General features: G+C 42.8%; 1 protein-coding gene across 3 annotated transcripts; it reads right to left on the bottom strand.

Moving 5' to 3' along the window:
- Positions 1–13,726: 13,726 nt before the first annotated feature.
- Positions 13,727–24,095, bottom strand: KCNV1 (potassium voltage-gated channel modifier subfamily V member 1). 3 transcript variants are annotated; one of them, XM_069779917.1, is made up of 4 exons: positions 23,929–24,095; positions 22,676–23,188; positions 20,380–20,906; positions 13,727–14,567 (listed from the first exon to the last, which is right to left on the bottom strand). In XM_069779917.1, exons 1-4 carry the CDS (start codon positions 24,045–24,047, stop codon positions 14,056–14,058), a joined length of 1,671 nt encoding a protein of 556 aa, XP_069636018.1. In that variant the 5' UTR covers positions 24,048–24,095; the 3' UTR covers positions 13,727–14,055. The 3 variants fall into 3 exon arrangements, with proteins under 3 accessions (XP_069636018.1, XP_069636019.1, XP_069636020.1); XM_069779918.1 differs by having other exon boundaries at positions 22,676–23,396; positions 23,929–24,042; XM_069779919.1 differs by lacking the exon at positions 23,929–24,095 and adding an exon at positions 23,426–23,692.
- Between the last annotated feature and the right edge of the window lie 363 nt (positions 24,096–24,458).

Here is a 24,458-nt window from a genome sequence, read left to right on the forward strand (position 1 = left end):
AAATTACCAATACAATTACACAGTCCTAAGGGAGGAGTTGGGGGTTATGCTTTCCTTCTTTCAATTTATTTAAGAGGAGAACCAAGATTTCTCACTGTTTTGATAGTCCATCTCTTTGTTCAAGCTTCAATGTAGTGAGAACATTATCCTTTAATCCTTCAGCATTCTGGTCATTATGGACGGCTTAATTTCTAAACAAAAATCCATACATGCTTAAGCAATATTGCAAATCTGAAAAAGTGATGTAGGAAAGGCAAATTACAAAATAAAACCAAATATCATTATATCACAATTATTGGAAAGCAATAGCTCTTAGTTATTACTGAGCAGGTCCAGGGCATGGGACCTCAGTCTTCTACTCCCAGTTTTCGTTTTTTACACAAATGACAATTGCAAGTTCCAGTGATTACAGACCCATTAATTCATCTCTTAGTATCATTATCCACCTCGTATCAGAGCAAGATGTTATCTTAAAAAAAGTTAGTTTTATGTTTGCTTTTTAACTTGAATAAATATGCTGTTAATTCAATGTAGTTGGTCTTCAATGTCAAACATTAGTAGGCTGAAATGAAATAGCCAACTAGTTTTCTTGGACTCCTCAGGTTACATTACAGTGGAGTAAGGAATTATGTCTCTAATGTGCTGTTCAAATGTGCTGTTCAAAAGCAGAACAGACACTGATGGAGACTGCAGTTCTTGCCCATATCAGAGAAGTCCTTCTGAAGGCAATTCTAATTCCACATTTTGGACAACTGGCTTACAACACAAATACAAAACCTGAATAAAACAAAGAAAAGCAGGACAGAAAGTATAGATGGGATTTTGAAACCTCAAAAGTTGTTTTTGAGGGGTGAGGTGCAGCTAAATGGAAGGAGTGGAGGCAGTTCTCATTTCTTCTTTGTTTCTTTCAACACATACATAAGGTATTTGTCAGATTCTTGGCTCTTTCTTACAATGAGGTAGGTAGTCCAGAGACTGTATTGCACTGTGTGATGCTTCATGAAGCTCCTGAGGCAAGCAAACCCATGTTCTGTGTTGAAAGGGGCTTTCCTAAAAGAAAGAGTGCCATCAATTAGGACAGGTGATACACAGGAAGGTTTGGGAGGAAACTCCTGACTGTTGGGGCCTCTGAAAGCAGCACGGTGCTGGGTGCTGAGTAATCAGTCTGGGACTGTAGACAGATACCCAGAGAAGAGTGCTGGCACCTGTGTGTCAAAATCCCTCTTAAATTTAAAACTTCAAGGTTTCACAACCTTTAGGTTTGTTCTGCATTGAAACATGGAAGAACTGGCTACAAACTGATGAAAGATGCTCATCTACTCCAGGCTAATAGTCTCCTGTTTTCCGTAGGACTTTGGTAGCAAGGGCTGAAGTGCAGACTGCCAGACCAACGTCCTAGTTGTAAAGCTACTAGAGATCCTACCAGCCAAGGAGAGTGAGAAGCATCACAGAGTGAAGGAGAAGTAATCCATAATCTTTCTTGGTTTGATAAGTGTGAAGACACTGAAGTCCTGATATAGGAAAAAACCACAACTTTTTAGGTGGAACGTCAGTGAAGGAATCAAATGAGGGAAAAGGTTATTATAATTGAGATTCTGGTTCCTAAACTGATTGGCTCTAAGATAAGATCCTGCATAGAGGAGATGATTAATCAATTTGTCACCTTCTAAGAGGAAATGCCCCTGGCAAGGAATCGTTTGTTTAGAAAAGTCTCCATGGTATGGCATTTCGTGGAGAGCAATGACACACTATCTTATATGAATGCTTCATACTGAGCTTATAAAACCAAACAGCAGTTGACTCAAATGGTTAAAGTGTTCTGTGAAAAAAACATTGAAAAATAAAACTGATCCATTGGAGCCTATTATAACACCCATATCCTCACAGAACAGAACAGATTTGCACTCTCACTGCCATCTGGAATGGAATTATGTTAGCAGCCTCTAAAAAACAGAAATTAACTATTTCATGCATTTTCTATTCATGTCCCCTGTTCAGTTAAGAATGACAACTTCAAAGTCATTGTGTGGATGTCACATTTGCTTACTCTTCAGATCAGAAAGAGTAATAATGTTAGTGGAACAGATACATGAAACATGAAAGATAATTCAGAAGGAGTCTCTCTGTCACTGAGTTGATGGCCTTTACTAAGATATAGATGTAACAGATGCTGCTTAAAGTTGCTAGATTATATATTCTTACAAGTAAAATGAACATCAGGCTATGTATGATCAGTCTTTTACAGGTGTTTAAAATAACATGCATGACATGCAAATCATGAAAAAAATCAGTTAAAATATAAGAATATAATTTTTACTGCTGGAAGGGAGCCAACAGTAGATTCATGTCGTTGCTCAAATTGGTTATTACAATTAATGTCCAGTTTTAAAGCAGCCCTGCATTTGATTTGGAGTTAAAAAAATGAGTTTTTCTCTTTCTCAACCATTTGTTTTTCACAAGAAGTTGTGGAATAGTTTTGTGAAAATAAATTTCAGATTCAAGGCTGTTTGTGAAATGCTCACTTCAATGATTCAGTATTTGTGATTTATGTTTTGTAGCTGGTCACTCAAAGCACATGGTATTGTTCCGCTTCTATGACAGGAAGACATAAAATGGCAAATGTATAACTCACTTCCTGAATGGATAGAAGAAACAGAACTAAAATTCATGAAAATGTCAAGTTTCAGAAACTTTTAAAGATTATCTGATGTGTGATATAATCATAGAAAACAAACAAGACTGAAGAAATAAGATCATAAATATTTAATCATTAGTCCCCAAACAATCCAGAGGTGACACATTTTGCTCTGTACAGTCTCCAAGTTTGCATTGTTGAATTCTTTTCATTCTTTAAGCCTTTCAGATTTTTATTTGGTTTATCCCATGAATGGCTCCATCTGGAGGACTTGAGCTACACAGACCTGCAGTTAAAAAGATGTCCTGTAATACATATAAAATAATTATGCCCAGATTCATTCCACCAAAGTTTAGGCATTTCGTTCTTGGATTTACTTGCACTAAGGGACGGGAGCACTAAGAGAGCTGAGGAAGTATTTTCAACTGATTCACTGAGCAAAAGAAGGGGAAAATAATTCTGATGATTGTTACTTTCAATTCAATAAATCTTCCCAGAAAGGACCATCACCCAAGTCATGCATAACTCTCCAGCTGCAGCCCAATTGGGTTGATTCAAAACAGTCCTATCTGGATCCAGAGTGAAGAGCTTTCCTGAAATCTGTGCGTTGAACGCTTAGACAATAAACCTGCTGTGGCCAAAAAGGGCTCAAGAGGAATGATTCATTTTTCTATGATTTTGTGTTCTAAGACGTAAATGTCTAAACCAGAGCTAGTCACTCTAAAGGTCCCTTCAGCCAATGGAGAATAATAGATTATTCTATTTTACACATCCTATTTTAGATTAAATGCCTGCAAAGAGTCATTAAGATGACCTGTTTCAGTGTAAGGTTTTCTACACTGTGCTTATTTAGGGTTAGGTTAGCTGACCCTCACTCCTGGTTGTAATATAGCTCATCCATACTGTGAGTTTTAAGGCAGCAGATTAGACCCTCAATGTTTTGAGGCTTTTTCATCAGTACTATGTAGCTGCCTCAGGCATATCAATGCCCTGCAGCAGACAATGCCAAAATAACTCTTTGTTCTAAGTTATTAAGCACAGATTGGGCATATTATTCTGGATTTAGTAATCTTGCTCTACAAAGGTCACCTCTTTAGATTTATCTAGCTTTTGGGGTGAAGGTGAGTTAAATATTTCTGTATAGCATTATATAACATAGGGTTTGCAGAATTCCCTAGATGCCTGTCATGAGGAACTCAAAAGACTGATCCCACTCTGTAGGTACCAGAATTAAATGATAGTTTTGTCTTACTTCAGAAGGAACAAGACCCACGTGCATTAATAAATATGTTGTCATTGTGCTGGCAGGTATGTGTTGGTAATGCATGAGTAACATGTCAGATCATAACAATGAGATGTAAAGGAGAAGCAGCCCAGATGACCTGGTGGAGGACTGCAGCTTAACCTTCTCAGATCTTATGTCAGACGAAGACTAATGTACTTCAGAGCAAAGCCCTTGAAATAGCATTTCCATCAGGAACCCTGCAATGACAGGAAAGAAATACAGTCTGACAAAGCTTTTGTTTCTAATCGCTAAACCAAGTACTGATGTGTTATCCATGACCACCGGTATTGTTTACAGGCTTGGTTGCTGTAGTGATAGCATCATATGAATACTGCGATTGAGACTGAATCCTTCTGGCAGCAGAATTGGTTTTCAAGCAGTTTTTAATTGCTTGTTTACAAAATCCTCTATAGTTTTCTGAGCACACAGCCCAACAAAATAGGAATAGACCTATAGAAAGTCTCCAGCATTGCCTTTCTGTGTAGAGCAGAGAAACTGATTCCAAATTACAGAATAAAAAAAAAAAAGAAGGAAAAAAAAAGCCAGCTCAATCAGATGGTCACTGGCATGGCTGCTCCCTCCCCACAGCTGCAGAGGTGGAGCTGGAGAGTTGCCTCTCCACTGCCAGGCCCCGGAGCAGCCGTGAGATGCCCTGTGAGAGGGCTTTCTACAAGTCACAGACCTGCAGCCCCTCTTCTTGAGCCAGGGTTTGGTGTGACTCCAGAAACCCCATAAAGTAAGGATCAACACACTTCATTGAGTCAGAAACCGAGATCCATCAGCAATGGTACCTTCCCCTGCATCCCAGCACTGACTCATTGTCTCAGGTGTGGGTCTCAGCACAGAAACCTCCCGGCAGCTGCTAGAAGGGGTATAAACCTTCCTGTTAGGCATCTTGTTAGTCAGTGCAACCCATTGATTTAGGCCACTTGCAGCAGTTCAGTGCTGCTACTCCAAAGTCATTTAGAGCACCAGTGCTGACCATTGCTACCCTCCTCCTTGGAAGGACAGGAATACGCCTGTCGGTTTTTATACAACTTGAATAAGCACGAAAGATTTATTTCACATGCTACAATCCCTAGTCTTAGTTTGGTTGCTGGAGATGAGGAGAGGAACAAATGGAGAAAACTAATTGCCACTCTTTTGTGGTTTCTGTGTCCTTTCTGTCTGGATTGCGTTGTGTCATGCTCATGTCAGAAACAACCAGCTGATTCACTAATATGATTACATTTTTTTCTTTTTCTCTCATCCCCTTATCATAATGCTGGGACTGTGTGGCAGATACTGACACTTCTCAGATATTTAAAGCAAACCTTCCACTTAGCCTTTGCTCTGATGTGAAATCTGTCCCAAGTGTGCAGCAACAAACTTAAAATATTCTTTCTACAAAGTCTCCAAGGTTTTTCAGGAGCCTTTCCCTGGAAAAGAGCCTGGTCTGTGGGAATGGAGGAGGTGAACCTGGCAGAGCATTAACCTGTTTCTGCAATGCTATGAGTGTTCAGCTGTTTTGTGTTTTAAACAAATGCTTCAGATCTTTTTATTCCAAAAAGGGGAAAAAAAGTTTTTTTCAAGTGTGAAGGATTAATAACTATTCAGTTTCCAGAAGGAAAGTATACATCCAGCTACAGTGCTTTTTGCCTCACTCAAAACCAGATCTTGTCCAGATCTATTAAAAATTTTAAGTGTTTGAATTTACATACATAACCTGGTAAGCCAGAATCCTACACGAGAAATTTCTAATCCTTGCCCAGAGTACAGGATGAGGTGCATTTCAAAACAGTTAGTAGCTTGCATGGGAGTTGCCGTATGCTAGATGGTTGGAAATATTTAGTATCTGAACCTGGTTCTCATATTCTGGACTTGGCTTATCTCTTCTACTAGTTTCTGACTTTTCTGTGTTTCTTTGCCCAGTCTTAAACTGTAATTCACTCTTTTAAGATTTTCTTTTAATTATTTTTACAATTAACAAACTACCATGTATTTTCAGCTTGCCTGCCTTACTTAGATTCCTAATTGTCTTTGCTAAAATATTCCCTCTAGTTAGCAGATATTTTGCCTTGCTAATTGAACACCTCTACACAGGAAGGTTAGGTGAGGAAATGAAACTGTCTGGAAAAAAAGCATATTGCACTGGCTAAAATCGAATGTGCAAATGATGCTTTATCACTCAACACATTTAAATTCTAGAATATTTGTTCCCTGGGCAAGTTCAGTGGCATTGAATACATCCTCCCAGCTGCCCTACTGGGGTCTCTTCGAGAGTTTTGGGGAGCTGGCTGGGAAAAATATGAGAAATAGGCAAGTTGGGGAGGGAGCTGAGGATGTGCAGAGCAGCTCCTTCTGCCCACGTACCTTGTGGGTCTGCATTTCACTGGGGTCATTTCATGACCACTTGGGTTGCAGGGTGCCATGTCAAAAGCTGTGGCTTACTGCATCCCTTATAGCAACTTCTGCTTCTGAAACAGGCACTTGTGCGACTTTCTGTCCTGTTTTTGCACCTGTACTGTGTTCTCCTGCCTGTTGCTAGTATTACTAGTGCCTGCACCACAGACCACAACATGCTAGCATGAATCACCTAAAGGACCACGTCTCTGGCAAATGTAGCTCTGATCTGCAACTTATGAAAAAATGCAGGTGAGAATAGCACAGTTGATCATAAGAAACTGAAAAGATAATGTGAATGGAAGCATACCATGAATAAACGAAACTTTCTTGATCCACCAGCTGGAGATAGGTCTGCCGTTTGTGATGATGTATGTGACAGAGAATGTAAGCAATGGTTACTGAGGTACTGAACTCTCACCAGAAACATTCTTGATACAGAAAGACACTGCATAAATAGCACCCAGCATTTTTGTACTGAATATTTTGCTTACTCTAGTGTTGAACTCTAAGAACATTGAATAATTGATAGTGAAATGCACTATCTCTGAACCAGACTGAAATCCTGGTGATAGGTGAAGACAAGAGCTTCCCCTTGATTTTTTTTTTTTTTTTTTTTGGCTTGTGTATTGTCACTTGTGTTCTAATGAAGTCTCCTGCTGGACAGCTGAAGGGAGCATTTGCAGCATAATGCAGCCTCTGTATTATAATGATGGCCAGTGGCATTTTGTTAGCTCAGTCAGCCGGTATTTCCATTGTGATGCTTGGCATAAGCAAACTGGATTCATCTCCGTATGGAAAGAGGCAGTCTGCATAACACAGGCCATAATTTGGACGCTGATTTTGGTCCCTTCTGTGGCCCAACCACATATCCAGCTTTCACACAACAAAGCTTCTTATAAAGAGCTTTGGCTGGAAAGTGGGCCAAATTCATCCTGGTGTAATACCACTACATCAGTATCTTTGCCATGGGGAACATGTCACATTATTCCTACAACAAACCCTTACGAAGGCTTTTTGGACAAGCTTTGCTCCTTTATGCTGTCAAATTGAATATAGGGTTTGGTTTGTCCTACACATTTGAATGGAAGGGTCTTTAGGAAAGGGCTGTGTTTTGATTTAGTGCAACACTTGCAAAATGGGATCTTGCCTCTTGGGCATGTTTGCAGTACCAATTATATTAACTCTCTAAACTCAGAAGACAGATATTTTCTCAGAATATATTCCTTCTTCATTTGTTACTGAAGTCTGTTTTCCTAGTGATATAAATAGATGTTACATGACAGGTCAGTTTTGACCAAATGTAAGCATATAGCTTACAGTAATTTGTAAAATTGTGGTTTTGTTGGTTCCTAATCAATGCTGTCCTTGTAGCTGTGAGAGAAACACCACACTTGTTTCTTTTGACTTGGATTTTGTTTCTAATATAGGAAAACAGAACACAGGTTTGTGGGGTAGGTTTGTCTACATTTTGACACTGAAAGGCTGTGATTGGCAATTCTTCCATCTGTTATTCAGCAATCCCTGCCAGGAAGACAAGATGGGAGGGTTAAATGAGAACTGACAGCAGAAATAACAAATAGCAGGAACTGGAAATAGATTAAACCTGATCTTATTCCTTTAACTTGAAGTTTACTTCTTACAAAAAGTTTTTTTGGTGTTGATCTACAGAAGAACAATGCAAATATGAAGCCACATGCTTATGTATGGTTCAGGGCAGAGGTGTGTCTGATATACAGGGCTGAATGGCTAGGATGAGGTATGAATTATTACTATGTTATCTAATTTGTGATATGGACCTATGATGCATGTCTATTAATGAGCTGAAAAGAATTTCTTCCTCTGCACTGAACTATGTGTTCTTCATTTCTTATAAGAAGATATGAGGCGTAAACCACACAAGGTCAGTCACAAAAAGTCACTGGTAAATCTCAGCTAAAGAATGTCAGCTTCTTATTTTAAATTAAAATTAATTTAAATTTAAATTAATTTTTCTCTTTCCTGTTCTACCTTCATTATTTTTCTTCTCATAGACTTAGCATTAATAAAGGGTTTAATCTGTATGTTTAGGGCTTCAGTAGTAATAGCTTTTATCACTGCAGCATCTAACACACATCGCAAAAGCTATGGAGGGATCCTGTGGAGCCTGTAACTCTGGCAGTTTCTAACATCATGTTCTAAAGGCTGTAATGATGTTGCTAGTTTAGGACAAAAGAGCTATGAGTTTATGAATGTTGCTTCACTGGACAGCCATTCTTAAGCAAAGACATGTTCATCTTGGAATATTTTTCCATAATTCAACATTGGATTGCATAATGTATTTCATACCTCAGGCTGAGAGTTATAATTCAGAAATCTGTGACACAGGGCCAGCTGTAAAGAGTGACATCAATAGTTATCTTTTAACTATTTTCAAGCTAACTTCCTTTTTAATTTGTATTGAAAAAATGTGTTTAGGACAAGTCAATTCACTGTGCTTGTTTTTTATGGCAATTGCAAGAGGCTGTTATGAATTCACTTCCAAGTTCTCCTGAGAAACTGGTTCATGCATTAGGTAGTGAATAGTCATGCACTCTTCAGCCATTTCCCAGGATCTCTCTCTGCTGCACAGAGTTGGAAATAGAGCTGCCTTTCTGAGTCAAGCCATTGGAAATGAAACATGTCAGCTTACAGGACTACACAGTAATACTACGTGACTTACAAGCACTTTTAGTTTTATTAAAAGCTGCACAAAGTTAGCTATAATTAGAGAAAATCTTAAATCTGTAGGAGTCTTGCTTTGCTTGATAAGGAAGAGGATTTTATTTTCGGAAGCTGCTACAAAGGCATAGTTTTCTCACATCATAATAGGCATTTTTGCACATAGTTTTAATTAGATGACCACAACTGTGGACTTTTTTAAAGACCCAATCTAACTTGAGGCTATTCTGAGTTCCTCACTCTTTGGGATGTTATAAATCCATCTCACAGGCAACTTCTTGGGGGTCTGAGACAGACTGGGAGCAACTGATGTTTATATGGGCGGGTGCTGGGCTCACTGTTGTGACAGTAGGTGGGATCCCTTTCTTTCCCTCATCCAGCTAAAGGGGTTGCTGATGTCTGCAGAGCAGAAACTTAGCATAAGTAAAATAGATACTAATGCCCCAAATACCTTTAAATAGGCTTTGTTGCTAGTCTAGAATTTTTTTGTTTCACACAGACATCCAATAACAGGGCAATCTGCAATACCCACCTGCACCAAATTTCCTTGCTGTTTTTCTGTGAGAAGGGGTGTGTATGCTCATGCTTTTCCAGCACACCTGTGAGAGGCACATGCAAAATGCACTGTGCTGTCCCTGTTACTGACAGTGCCGTCCTCCAGCAGAAGCATCAGTCCTATACATCGGGGTCAAGGTTTTGTCAGAAAAGACTTTATTTTATATATCAAAACCAGCAAAAAAGTTAATTATAACTGAATTCTTCAGCTTAGTCTTTCATGAAAATCCATTTTCTGAAGGAATGACTTTAGTTACTGACTGCTCACCAGGCCAAGCTCACTGTTTATACCAAACTTAAATGTCTCATCAAACTCTTACGAACAGTGAGTGTGAGGCAGCTCTGCTTTTGTTTTGAGAGGTATGTGTTTCCTAGTAGTTGTGTTTAAATAAAAGGCAAAGCTGTAATAATTACAGGACTTATTAAAACTCTCAAAACCCCTAACTGATGAGAGGTTATAACTGAAAAATGCATCTCAGTCCCAGAGAGATTATTGACTCCAGCCCTCCTCTTTAAGTGAATGATGTTTTCAAGAGCCTAGAGACCTGGAGACCCCTTGTCTGCAATCAGAGGTGTGACTACAGCCTGCACGGCTCTGCCCCTTCTGCAGTGAGGCTATGTGATAAAAGCACAGACAACTAAGTACCAGAGGCATCAGCAACAGCTGCTCTAGTGCAGTTTAGATAGTAGGCACCTCAACAGAATATGTTCTGGTAGAGCTGTGTGTATGCCTGTAGACCTCAATGGAGGTTGAGAGGATAATACTGAAGAAAATGAGAAGAGCATGTCACTTGTTATCAAAATAATTATAACACGATGATAATACTTTGTTATGTCAGAAAACAAAAAAAATATGGGCATTACCTTGTAAAAGGCCTCATAACTTTCTCCTTTCCTTTTTGCTCTTATTTTGGGCTCAGCCCTATTTGCCAGATTTGCCACGCAGCAATCCCACAAGCTCAGAGTTGGTAGCAAAACTCCTGTCCTGGGGAGAGGACATTGCTCAATTTACTAGTTTGCTCAACTTAAATAGTTTTGCTCAACTTACATAGTTTATAGCAAATAAAGACTGAAGTGGTTTATTGACTTACTAACACTACATAATTAACCAGTGATCAGTGAACTATCCATTCAGGATCAGTATCAGTAAGAAAACAAGTAAATCACAATCTTAGACACTTTTAAAATATCAGCAAACACGAATTTCTAAATACCTTTGTATAACTTAACCCCAGAAGTGATAAATCCCCCCCCCCCAGCTACCAGCAGACCCACCTCTCCTGGACATGGGGGTTCCCTGATATGCTGGTCTCTGGAAACCGGCACTCCAATATTTTGCTGGACTATCTCCAGTATGTCCCTGTCTTTCTTGTACTGGGGAGACCAGCACTGGACATATCACCCAGATGTGTCTCATCAGGGCTAAGCAGAGGAGCAGGACTACCTCCCTTGACCTGCTGGTAATGCTCTGCCTGATAGGCCCCACAAGGCTGTTGGCTTTCTTCAAAATAAGAATGACAACAATTTTAGTGATGTTTAAAAAGTTCTGGTGGGTTTGGACCACACTGTCACAAACTAAAAGCTGCCCCTAAGAATTTACAAACAAATATACAAGATTTTTCAGACTGCAAGTGCAGTAAGTCTGCACTGTAGTCTATGCCACTGCATTTTCACTATTATTGCTTCCTGTACTAGGGAACCAAGGTAAATGCGGGCTTGTTCTGAGTAAGTGCTGCACCTACACCCTTTGACGTCCGTTTTTGAAAGTATTTGGTGTGTTAAGCTAAAATGCTGAATTCTTAGCCAATGTTACTGATGTTCTAACACACGATCCTTTCTGCCAAGTCTGCTGTGGGATGGAAATGGCAGAACAGATGTGAGGACAAGACGTAGTTTCTTACCTTTACTGTGACATTCTAAAGATAGCACAGTAACATCCTTAATTAGGTGCCTTAGGGGTGACTGAGCTATTTTCCAAATCTGTGATAATAAGTACATGGTGTAGCTTCATGTTTTAGAGTTGTAATGTCCTGTACTCTTTGTTGCTTGGTACGAATGTTCTGGCCCTTCCATCTGTAAGAGTTGAAAGCAGAACTGGCCTTCATCTGCGAAATGATTTGCTAGTCTCAGCCCATAATGTGATAGACAACCTTGCTGCATAAACAACATGATTGACAAACACTTCTTGGGAAACTTTGAATTTAAAATCAAGAGGTCTGAAAATAGAAGCCAAAGCAGCTACTGGATAAAGTCTCAGCCACGTTTCCCCATGGGCATTTCTAGGAAACTTTATCTCCAGAGCTGGTGAAAGAAGTGAATCAACTGATACATCCCAGAGCATTTCTCTCATTCTTTTGAGTCCTTCATAAAAAGCACAGGATGCAATAAAAGCAGTCTTTCCCTAAAGACAATCAGTCAGCTATCTAACTGCATTTCCTTTCTCAAACAGAGATCAGATGCTGTACAAGAAAACACAAAAGACATTACAAAACAGCCTTCCCACAATGAAAGCTTCTTCCTAATTCTCTATAATTAGAATGACTTTTGAATGAGAAACAGCCTGTACAATTTGTGCAGTCTGAGAGACTTCCTGCTCCAAGGAGCTATGAAATAATAACCTAGAGTGGGCTGCATCAAACCTTCCCCTGCAGAATTAATTTTGTCTCCTGGACATCATAGGATTTTTGTGATGGATTCATAGAGTATTTGGGCAGTGGGGAACACTGTGATAACACAGTTTGCTCTCTGTAACACAGACCGTGAGGGTGACCTATGAATTTTCACACCTAGACAACTTCTGGTAGAGCAAGACACACTCTTTGGGTCTCCAGTGTTTTTCCTTGGCTTTCTTCTGACCCTGGTGATAGGTGCATGTGCTGCATTGGTCCCAAATCCAATGCTGACTGATGCCAGCTGACACATCAGAAGTTTCATGCTGAAATGCTACTCAGTTTGCATCAAAGTTGGAGCTTTTGAAATTTTTGCTTACTGTATTATGTTTACATCACCATTTATACGGAATGGCAGGAAAACACACTTGTTTCAAAACAAGTATTATTCAATGTTTATCAAAAGCAGGTTATTTCACCCATTCATACATACTCAAAGGCAGTTTAAGCCTTCTATATACATAAATACCTTATAAAATTAAATAATCCACAGTTAATAGATGTTTCTTTTTAGTGGGTATGTTGAATTAACGTCAAATGTAAATAATGGTTGTACTTACATTGCCCAAAAGAAATGTGAAAAGAGAGAGGCTTGTGATTTTTTTCATTTAACCTACTAGTTGAGTTACATGCATACTGTGGCAATGTCATAGTCCAGGACATTGAAATTATATTAAAGAAAAGCTTTGTTTGCTAAGAATATTCCGCCACTGGAGAGGTAAGTGGTGAGAAATTTGCCAAAAAATGCTTTTGATTATTTAATTTTGTACTTTGATTACTGCATTGGACTAAGCATCCAGTCCAACAAGTGCTCATTTTTCCTTCGGAACAAAAGATTTTGGTGAAGGATTTTTCTAATAACGGGTCAGTAAAGACTATTATTTTTTTAAAGTCTGCCCCACTTGGAATACCTACTGATTTTAATGGGAGACAGAGAAATGAGTAGCTTGTTATCCTTTACCATTTCTGTTTCTTCTGATATCCACCAGTGACTTGACTTGAGCACAAAAACTGCTTAGCTACACAAGTAATGGGAAGCAAAACACATAGAGAAAGCACAGTTCAAACTAAGTTTGTAAATGACTTCTATGCTGGAAAGGCTGTATTAACTCCTGCAACTTCCAGAGCAACTGCAGAGGATGCTCTGCATCATGGCACCTATTTCATGACTATTTTATACTTTGCTGCAGATCTTGCATCTGCTTAATACTTTCACCTACCTCTGGATACCCACCATGTATCTGGTAGCCCTTTGCTTCTCTTCAAATGAGGAAATTCTGTCCCCCCAGGGTGTAATAACCTCTTTTTCATGTAAGTGAAGTAGAAGATGGGGATAAGAAAGGGGGTCAAGATGAAGCTCGTTATAGGAATGTAATCCTAAATTTATTCAACATTTCACTTCCTTAGACTTCCCATTTCAGTTTTTCTTAATGTCTTTGACTTTTGTTCTTCCAATGCAAATACAAATGTTATAGATCTTTAAAATTCAAGACACCATGGTAATTTTCACTAAGACTTTATTATTCTACATTAGCAAGGACATAAGATTCATAGACAAGTATTTGCATCACTGTTTGACTTTGATGGACCCATTATTTCCCATCTCACCCACCATGATCCAGTTCTGGAAGCATGTTTCAGAGCTCCTTGAGAGACTCCATATTATGTATTCTGCCTTTTATATACAATCGTTTTCTCAGTCTGTCCAAGCAAGTAAAACTCCAGCTGGAAAAGCAAATACACTATGTTGCAAATAATAAAAAAAGAGATGCTTAATACTACATTTTTGAAGTAGTCTATTTGCTATACAAGGCTAAATAACTTAAAAGTCAAAACCAAAACTCATCTGCTCCACTGCTCCTTGTACTGGCTCTCTCTCTGCTTTTTAACCGTAACATGTCCATGACACTGCGTGCATATATGTCTCGCAAATTAACATTGATATTTGAATCGCTGGATGAGTTCTTCGTGAGTTTCTTTAAAGCTTCACGCTGCCGAAGAGCAGCTTCTTTTATCTTCAGTGTAAAGTAACAGGCAGAAAAACGGTCATTTATTATAGCTATTGGCAAAGCCAAAACCAGTATTCCTGATAGTATACACATAAAGGCCACTACCTTACCAATGGTAGTGTCTGGTCTAATGTCACCATAACCAACAGTTGTCATGGAAGTTGTTGCCCACCACCAAGCGCCAGGTACGCTTGTGAAAGTCGTGCCTGGCACGCCTTGCTCAGCAAAGTACTCCACAGTGGAAAATATAGAGATTCCTACAGAGAGGAAAAGCAGCAGAAGGCCAACCTCCTCGTAACACTGTGCGATAGTCATCCCAAGAGATCGCAAGCCTGAAAGACAAGAAATGCTGTCAGTAGGTTGATTCACATAGCTGTCATCATAACTTCGCAAAACATCTCTTATTTAAAAGTTGACTGCCTTGTGTTTCTCTCTGCCTGCTAGTGAACATGTCTTAAGAAAAAGGGGTGCTGCTCTCAACACTAATGGGAAAACGTGATTTAAAGAAATAGATTAGACTGATACAGGTTAGACTGAACCACTGACATCATCTCCATTTCCTTAATACAGAGCATAGAAATTCTCATTACTTATCATTTGAACTACATATGTATATAGATAGTCTAGAAAAACTAAGCAATCTTGATTTAGTAATTGGCTATAACAGAAGATCTAGCACAGTTTTTCATAAGATATCTAAATAACCATTTAAAACCACACTAAAAACACCTGCTCCCTACTTTGAGCCCAAATGTGCCAAGCTCCTGTTTTCCAGCCATTGTCATATTTTTTTCTTGGACCAAGCAACCCTCAGTTACCAAATTCATGTTCCCAGGTGGGTGCTTGCAGCTCAGTTCAGTCACTCAGTAACTTTTTCTTTGCTAAGGACTGTTTTCAATCCTTTTATAGTTCTCACAGCCTCTCTTCGACCCCTCTTTCCCCCCAAACCTATCAATATCTTTATCTGTAGACATCAAAACAAATACAGTATTCCAACAGCAGCTGCACTTGTGCCAAAACTGGAGATAGCAAAGGCTCTGAATGCAAACATGGTATTCTGTTATTTCACTGATGCACTGCATCAGTCCTATTGCCTGTGAGCTGCACAGGGAGTTCATGTGCAGCCGACCACTCTCCATAAAGCTCCACATTCCTTTTAGAGCTGCTGCTTCAAGGCTAGAATGCCTGACGAAGCAAGCAGGAAAGTAAATCCAATAATAGTGCAATGGATAAATGTTGCATACATAAACAAAGAAGGAAGATAACAGGGTACCAACTCAGTTGAGACACATGGGAGACTTTGGATTGGTTTCTAATACTGTTCTTTAAAAATGTGCTATGTTTTTTTCAATAAATGAGAAAAAGACACTGCTTATGAATTACGCTTCATGGGGTACACTTCAAACTAAACTAGTGTTTGCAAAATAGCTTATTGGAGCTCTGCCTCTGCTTGCAGACTTCATATGCTCATTAGTGTAATAAGCAATTCGATTTGCTTTTCTTTCCTCAATCTCAAACTGCAAGATGATAAAATTTCTTCTTGCTTTTGGCTCTTTCTTTTCCCCTTCAGGTCTAATGGGTTTTAAAGTTTTTGTTTATGTACAGCAAACAATGAAAATACACACTAGAGTTTGTAGGGAAAGTTTCCTTTTTCAATGCTTTCTTCTACCTGCTCCAGTTAAGGACTTGCCCATATCCAGGTTTTATATTACTGTAACTATGATCTGTTGGTTAGAGTGTTTCTTATAATGATATAGTTTAAATCTGCGACATGAGGGGAATAAGATATATCAGTGTAATCTTTTCTCTGTTAATACGACTGCCTCCACATTCTGAAAATGCACTAACAACAGCAGTGCAAAAGCTGTGTCAGACAATTGCAATTATCCAGATCAAACTCTCATCTTCCAGGGAAGTTACTATCACCCATTGCCCTGTAAAACTTCCTGCTGAACAAGGTAGAAGAGTAAGTCCTTTCAGGTGACCCTAGGAAGAAAGTACTCCAATTTAAAATTACCTCTGTAGCACTTCTTTTAAAAGCATAAATGAGTACTGTAAAAGCCAGGGTTTGCCCCGTATGATGCATCTTGAGAATATTATAGCTAAAAACCAGTGCAAGTCTTGCATAAATCAGGGCAAAATAAGGAGGAACAGGACAGTGACTGCTAACTCTTTGTATCACATTGATGACACCTTCAGTAAAATATTTTTCCTATGGTTAATTATTCTGACTGTTCAGGAGTCTGATTTTTTTTAATTATTCTTAATTCCTATTATCCTCATCTAAAACGAAGATACATGTCTTCAGATGAACTCGGGAGACATTTTTAGACAAATCTATGAATCAGACAAGTTACCGGACTCTACAGCTCATTCTAAGTGGGAATCAGTTGGTGTATTCAAAAGAATAATGTATTCTGTATTATTTTGGAACTTTTTTAAACATCTCTGAGCCCTAGCACACAGCCAAATGAGGGCTGTTCCAGCACAGACACCTCAGCAAGTCTTACGACTTCCACGAGAACCCCGTGCCAGCAGCTGTAACAGCTTGGTTACTCGTGCTGGAAGGTGCTAAGTTGCTGTAACAGAGCTGGTGTGGGGCAGGTGAGCACCTCAGCCCTGGGGCCAGCAGGAGGAAGGGGAGGTGTTTCTGCCATGCAGCTCAAGTTCCACCTCTCTATTGACCAAAGAGACTTGGCAATACAAGCTGATGTCCAGGAGCTTCAGTTTACACACAGCATTTAAATCATCCTAAATTTTTGGCACTAAAAGTGCTGAAGTTTCAGTTTTTCATGTCTCCAGAGGCATCTCATCCTGACATACGCTACCGCCTTCTCTCAAACATATGCCCACTGCCATCACAAGTAAGATGCTCACATCCTATTTCTCCTCAAGGAGTCAATCTGTCAGTGCTTCCCAGAGGAGGACCGGCAAGGCTTCGCACCAAACATGGCCCCAGGAGGAAGCCAACAGCTGAGGAGCATCGGAGAATGTGAGAACTGCAAGTTCAGTTCTCGCCTACTCTTGAAGCCACTCAAGTCCGTAATTTTGACCTCTCAGAAGAGTGGTCTCACCCTCTAGCTATAGATTTTCTGGATAGAGGTACTACTGATTTCTCAGTTGTTCCTTGATGAAGGATAGCACTTTGCATAAATAATTACACACTCATGCCAGTCTAGCCCAGGTGTTTCTAGGCATCATGTCCCCCCTATTAGCTGGGTTCAGCTTTCAAAGGCGCAGAAATGATTCTTTCATTTATTTTTCTGTTGCTTCCCCACAAAAAGGGTTAAATTGTCATTTCTTTAAAGTGAAGAAAAGAATTGATGGTTTTTTTCCTAACTCATTTCGCCCCTGACAGCAGAGCCAGGCTGCTGTTGTGATGCCAGCTTTGCTATGGGTCTGCCCAGTATTACGGAGACGTCCTCCCTGTGATTGTGAACACCCCTACTTGGGGAAAGAGGAGTTGCTGCCTGCAGTCATGAATTTTCTCATCTGTTCTTCTGATCTCACACTTCTTTTGCCACACAAAACAGGTAAGCAGCGCATGAAGCTTTGTCTGGTCTGAGAGTCAGAAAGAAGCTTCACCGGGAGGTAGCTTTAAGCTGCCAGATCCAAGGCAAGAGAGAAGAGTTGCGAGAGCCACCCCTGAACACTGAGATTTATCAGGACTGCCTAGATATGTGCAAGGAGGATGGTCTCTGGCTACGCTTCATCTTAGTAGCAGCATCTCCTCTGACAGAAGATCGAAACAGTGACATTCTACATTTAAATTATACAGATTTGATTTAGTGTTCTGGGCCTAAGTGGGCAGCAACTGAACTACCAAAAAAGCAAGCACAGCGATGGTAATGCTGCTCTGGTTGGTTTAAATAGATACACACGTCACTACTTGTATGTTGAAATGGTTCCAGTAGGAAGACGCTAGCTCACTTTGAGATTAGGAGACCAAATTTTTATATAATTAATTCACTTCTACCTAACATGGAATTACTAAACTCAATATTAATAGCACTCAATATTGTGATAAAAACTGTGGTAATATTTTAATGAATTTAAGAATAAATAGACACAACAGTTTAGACCATCCCTGAAAGTTAATATACCTGAAGTTAACAGTTATAACACAAACACCTGAAACATCTCGTTTCAAGTTAAGAGAAAGAGCCATAGAACTGAATTTCGTGTATTCATTCTGTAACAGTAAAATGTGATAACCTGGAAACTTTATAACTAGAAACAACATACTTTTCCAGCACTATTTTGTTATTCAGCACAAAAGTGCCTTAATGCATGGTGGTGAAGCACTGGAACAGGTTGCCCAGAGAGGCTGTGGCTGCCCCCTCCCTGGCAGTGTCCAAGGCCAGGCTGGATGGGGCTCTGGGCAACCTGGTCTGGTGGAAGGTGTCCCTGCCCACGGCAGGGGGGTTGGAACTAGGTGATCTTTAAGGTCCCTTCCAACCCAGACCATTCTATGATTCTGCGAAATCTTTTTCATATTTTCAGAATACAATTAGAGAGGAACGCATTCACATTACAGCTACCATCAAAAGTGGGTAGCAGCCTTTCTTGCAGAAAAACCTCACCAAACCCTTTAAAAATTATAATGAAGGAAAAAAACCTCATTGACAGACTGAATAATTACAAGCTTCTCTTCAACTGGTTTCTAAGGGACACTTATGCATCAGTATAGGCATAATCTAGGGTAGGTGAGTAAGATTAAGATACTTCCCAAACCACTATGATTATGCTCAGTAGCATTAAAGCTACTCCTTGCCATTGGTAGGCAGGTTCACTGCACTTCAGTGGGAACAGAAAGAGAGACACATTCTGCTGCTGTGAGCACGCTGTAATGACTGCTGAATTGGGGCCAGCTCACAAAGAGGGTGTAGATGGCTCTCCAAAAAATGGAGAGGCGTCAACCCATTCCTCCTTCATGGCAGGAAAGCCTGGAAGGGTACACTGAGTGCCGTGTAAGAACAGTCATCACCGTCTGCAGAACAGGACAATATTGCAGGACAGAGATCATGATTTACTATTAGGATCTAATTTTTCAAATCTCCAAGCATTGGCTGAACATTTCTCCCGCCAAATTCAGCGCCATATTCAACACTGATTTAAGTGGGAACATAATTAAATCGTTTTGAAAATGCCAAGCACTGGACAACATCATGGCATGGAGAGGGTGTGGTGTGAGTACAGCTTTTATTCTTTCATGTAGCCAGGCATGCACGTCATGTAGTAGCAATAAAAATGGGGGAAACGCAATGGGAAACGCAACACCTTCCAATCATTTCCAGCTTCCTCTGATAAATTCCCACTGGAAAATGTTACCTTTTATGCCTTCCTTTCACCATTCAAAGAGTGAACAAAAATGTTCTCAGAAATGCATTTCACCTTCCACCTTTTCCTGCTCGCTGTTCATCCATCTGTCTGCTGACCTGTCAGGAGCACTGGGACACGAAAGGCCCCACACCAACGGGTGAACGTTGACTGAACCTGACGCTGCAGCTCTGTGCTGCACCTAGGTCCAGCTCAGTAAGCAGCCCTCAGCTGTGCTCCACATAGACACCAGTGTGTTCAACAGGGCCAGAGAGCCCCTCAACCCACTGCCTGATAGAATTCAGTTTAAACAGTTTTCTTGAAGCATTCTCTACTGCAGTTGTTTTCAGGATCTATGGTGTAGACAAAATCATGATATATTTCTTTGCACATACTTTTTAACGAAACAAATTGTGACAGGTAATTGTCATTAGTGGGCCTTTGATAATACAAAAAGTGTGGGTCAATGATCTCTGCTTCTTCCCTTGCTTCGCTCCTAATAAAATCAACTCAAATACACATTTGTAAATTTATGACATAGTGAATGACTAGAGCGTGACTTACAGCATGCAACTTTGGGGCCTGTTTTTGTAAGTGTTCTATGCAAAGAATATACACTGGCTTTATGGAAAGCTAAGATTTATTGGAGAAGGCCCTTGCCACTCAATTATCAATGTCCAAAAGTAAGATTTTCACAAGCCATTACTGCTAAGAGACTGTGTAAAAAAGGTTAGGCAGAAATGCACACAAAATGGAGGACTGTGCCTGGGGACAACCGTTGCAGGCAGCAAAACCAAAAAGTACCACTGCCACGGCCGAAAGTACCTGTTGAATGTCTTCCCAGCTTCAACATCCGCAGGGCTCTGAGCAGTCGCAGCACTTGGACAATGCGCCCCACATTCTCCAGTTCTTGGGAGCTCTCCCCACCACACAGACTCTCCACCAGCAGGGTGATGTAGAAAGGTAAAATGGCAAGGAGATCTATGATGTTTGCCACACTCCTTACGAAGCGACACCGATCCCGTGCACACAGGAACCTCAGAACAAACTCCACCGTGAACCATGCAATGCACAGGTACTCTAGGGCATCCAGTAGCGGTGGTGCCAGCCAGCTTAGCTCTACCGAAATCAAAGCCATGTTGGCAATGGACACAACAACAAAAGCCATGGACAGAGTGCCGAAAGTCCTGGCTGCTGCAGAGGAGCCAGGCTTTTCCAAAACTTCCCAAAGTTTCTGTCTGACACTGGGACAGAGGCTACCAGAAAAATCCTCCTCTTCATCTTGGGCATCCAGTTCTTCTGCATCTTTCTTGATGTCTAAGGCTTCACTCAGCTCCTTCCTCCTGAAGTACCTGCCCAGGACCCGCCCCAAAGAGATTTTTAATGCTAACATGCATATGTTTTTCTTATCCTCTACCACGCGAGGCATAAGAATACACGTTAAAGCATACCTTATGTGAGCTCAGAAAACCCTGATGTCCAGCATATGAAGATTTTATTGAGACCGTGCGGCATGTTTCCACTGACCTGGTATTTCTATTCCCCCATTTCACATCAGTGACAGTTTGTATGTGCAGAATAACTTAATCCTGATAATGTGTTATTTATATAGATCATGTTGACTACAGTAGGATCTGCTACATGACTAACATGCACTCTTGTCAGCAGTCCTGGAACAACCAGACTCTTCGTTTCTAAATTGTCCTCAATTTTATTAGTTATATTGCATTTTTATCACATTGGTGTGTATCTGCAATACTAAAAGGGAAGGCATAATAAAAGCCATGCAGTTCATGGATGAAGTTCTGATCAATACACACTAGGATGACAAGTTATCTTTCTTTCTTTAAATATATGGGTCGTCACAACAAAGTGCACAAGCATCTGTGCCGAATAAAACTTACAGACTGTAAATGCATAGCTGAGTGTTTTCTTAGATCAAGAGTGTATTTACAGAACAGTTTAATGAAACAGAAACATTCCCAAAATACACTAAAAAAATCCTTTTCTTTCATATCTGTATTTCTTGACTGCTGCAAATCTCAAGCCTTAGACAAAGGCGCAATTGCTATGCATTTGCCTCCATTTGATACACAGTTACTGCCAAAGAGGTCTGTAGCTCCTTGTACCATCAAAGAAGTTGGAGCTTTCAGTTACATCTACCAGGGTAGGAAGAAAGGGATGAAAACTAGGATCCAACTCTCTCAGCTGCAGAACTAGACCATGCTAGGGTAGGATAACTTCAGTATCCTTTTGGGGTGGGGTTGCTTGTTTGTTTCTTTCTAATAATTTTGACATAACCCCTTTAGATAAATAGCAGTTATGCTCTTCAGAAAATTCATTTCTTCAATACTAACAAACCAGTAACACTAAAAATGGTGGTGGTGGTGGGGGAAATTAACTGCAAATAGAATTAACAGAAACGTCCTGGGGGTGGTTCAGCTGAAACCCACCTCGCTCCCTAAACTGCCTGTCACAATTTGTCTCCAGTGAGCCATGTTCCTGCTCTTGCTGCCCCCTCCCTGTAAGCTGCTACATCCACGTGCGACGCTTCCCATCACGGCTCCTCCTGGAGCCATGCCACCCACACTCAGCCTGGCAGGTGACCACCCCCCCTTCTGCCTCTCTAGCTTGGATCCGGAAATCGTCCAGAACGCAAACTGCGGCGTGGGGAGGCTCCAAACCCTCCTGGCACCATGCCCAACCCCACATCCAATCCCTTTAACTAGGATAACCACAAACTGGATGACTGAAGGGACATCTCTCCTTTCACAATCTTCTGAATCTCTGACATTGTCCAGGGCCAGTCTGAAGGCAGTGCAGGGCAAGTCGGACCCTGCTCCTGTTAGGGTCTCACTGCCTTGACCCCACCGCCAACCTGCCCCTCAGCAAAGGTCAACAGTGACCCCATCCAACACATCTCCTCCCAGTTTTTGCACCCATCCACCTCTAGAGCAGGATTCAGGGCTGAACTCATCTGGCTTTGAGCACACATTTCCCAATGCTCTGCTGCCTCACCTACCCCCACTGCTGGATCTCTCACCTGAGCATCCCTGCACGCAAGTCAACGCTGAGCCCACCCAGCCCACAACTCCACGTGCCGCATCTTCCCGCAACTCACCGGTCTCTGCAGCAGGAATCGATGCTGAGCTCATCCAAACCCCAGTACTGGATCTCTTGCAGGAAGGAGAGTGCACAAAGCTGCTCCATCACATGCAGCCTCCCTGTCTGGTAGTAATTCAGGATGTAGCGAAATGCCTGTGAGCTCCGGTCAAAGAAATATTCATTCTCCACGAGGTTGGCATCGTCGCAAAGCTCAAGGAGGCCAGAGGCCACATCCCGGGCAGCAGAGACCACAACAGCCAGTTTGCCAAGACGGGTGTCAGGGTAGCAAGACAAAGTTTGCTGGGACATCACAAAGCGGCTGCCTCCTACGTTGATCGTAAAGCAGTCCAAGGAGGGAATGACCTTCTGAAGGAGGGGCCCCTGCTCTTCCTCGCTGGAGAAAACACTGGAGTCCAGGGAGCCCAGGGATGTGCTACTCCCTGGTTCCTCCAGGGATGCTTGGGAAGAAAGAGACATGCAGCAGGGAGGCGACTTCATCCTGTAGCTGCCAGCAGCAGCCCACGCTCTCCTGGATCGAAAACACAACAAAGCTGCGGAGAAGCCTGCCCCGCCGGGGTGGGGTGGGGGTGGGGGGTTGGCCGGGCCAGCCTAGAAACGTATCGCTTCGCTTTGGCTACCGTCCCGGGGACACCTCGCCGTGCCCGCCTCCTCCGAGCGATGCCTCCATCGGAGACGGAGGTCGGGCAGGGTGTTGAACAGCCCAACGCTGCCTACACCTGCGAGGACAGAGAAGGAACGACGGTACCTGAGACGGCTTCACCTCGTCCCGTCTGCGCCGGCAGCCGTCGGGAAGCGCCCGGCACCATCCGCCCGCGACGGCCCCTCCGCTTCGGCGCTCCTCTCCGGCCGCTGGGTCGAGGGCGGAGGAAACCAGCCAGGACGACGGAACACCGCCTTCAGCGGGCTCTCCGGGCAGCCAGGGGCCGCCCCGCCGCGCCCCGACGGCATCCCGACGGAGGGGCCGCGCCGCCGCCCGGCCTCGCCCCCCGCCCGCCCCGGCCCCGCGCCCCCGTCCTCCGCCCCGAGGCGCCCTTCCCCGCCCGCCCCGCGGCTCCGTCCTCTGCCCCGGGGCGCCCTTCCCCGCCCGCCCCGCGCCCGCGCTTCGCCCGGAGCCGCTGCCGAAGTCGCCCTCCGCCGCCGCTGGGGCAACCGCCGCGGAGCGGGCGCCTCGGCGCCGCTACCTCCCCCTCCGCCAGCCCGGCCGCCCCCCCCGCCGCCGCCGCCGCCGCCGCCGCCGCCCCGCCTTACCTGCCCGCCGCCCGGCTGTGCCGCCCGCGGCTGGGCGCCGGCTGCCGCCGTCCCCTCGCAGGCAGCCTCTGCCCGCTCCCCCGGCTCCAAACTTCTGGGCAGCGCCGGCGCGCCTCCATAGCGGGTCATGTGCCGCGGGGGGGGGGCTGCGCGGACGCGGGGCGGGGCGGGGCGGGCCGGGCCGGGCCGGGCCGGGCCACCGCCCCTCCCCGCCGCGGGGCCGGGGCCGGGGCCGGGGCCGGGTCCAGGAGTGCGGGGCGGGGCGGGGCGGGGCGGAGCCCGCTGCCTGCCACCGGCCGCGCCTGTCCGGGGGCAAGGCAGAGCTGCCAAGTTCTGCGGGGCAGTTCAGGGGGCAAGCCGCCCCCCGCTTTAGCATAGGCAAACCCAAACGCGTTTCCGAACAGGTCATGTGTGCCCGCCCAGTGCTCCTCCCGCCACCGCAGGTCCGAAGTCACGCAAGTAAAGCGGTCACTGTAAAGGCCGGTCGATGTACGTGAACGATCCCGTTTCAGCTGCGCTGCTTTCGGGTT

This window comes from Haliaeetus albicilla, chromosome 3 (assembly GCF_947461875.1).
Source record: "Haliaeetus albicilla chromosome 3, bHalAlb1.1, whole genome shotgun sequence".
Taxonomy (NCBI): Eukaryota; Metazoa; Chordata; class Aves; order Accipitriformes; family Accipitridae; genus Haliaeetus; species Haliaeetus albicilla.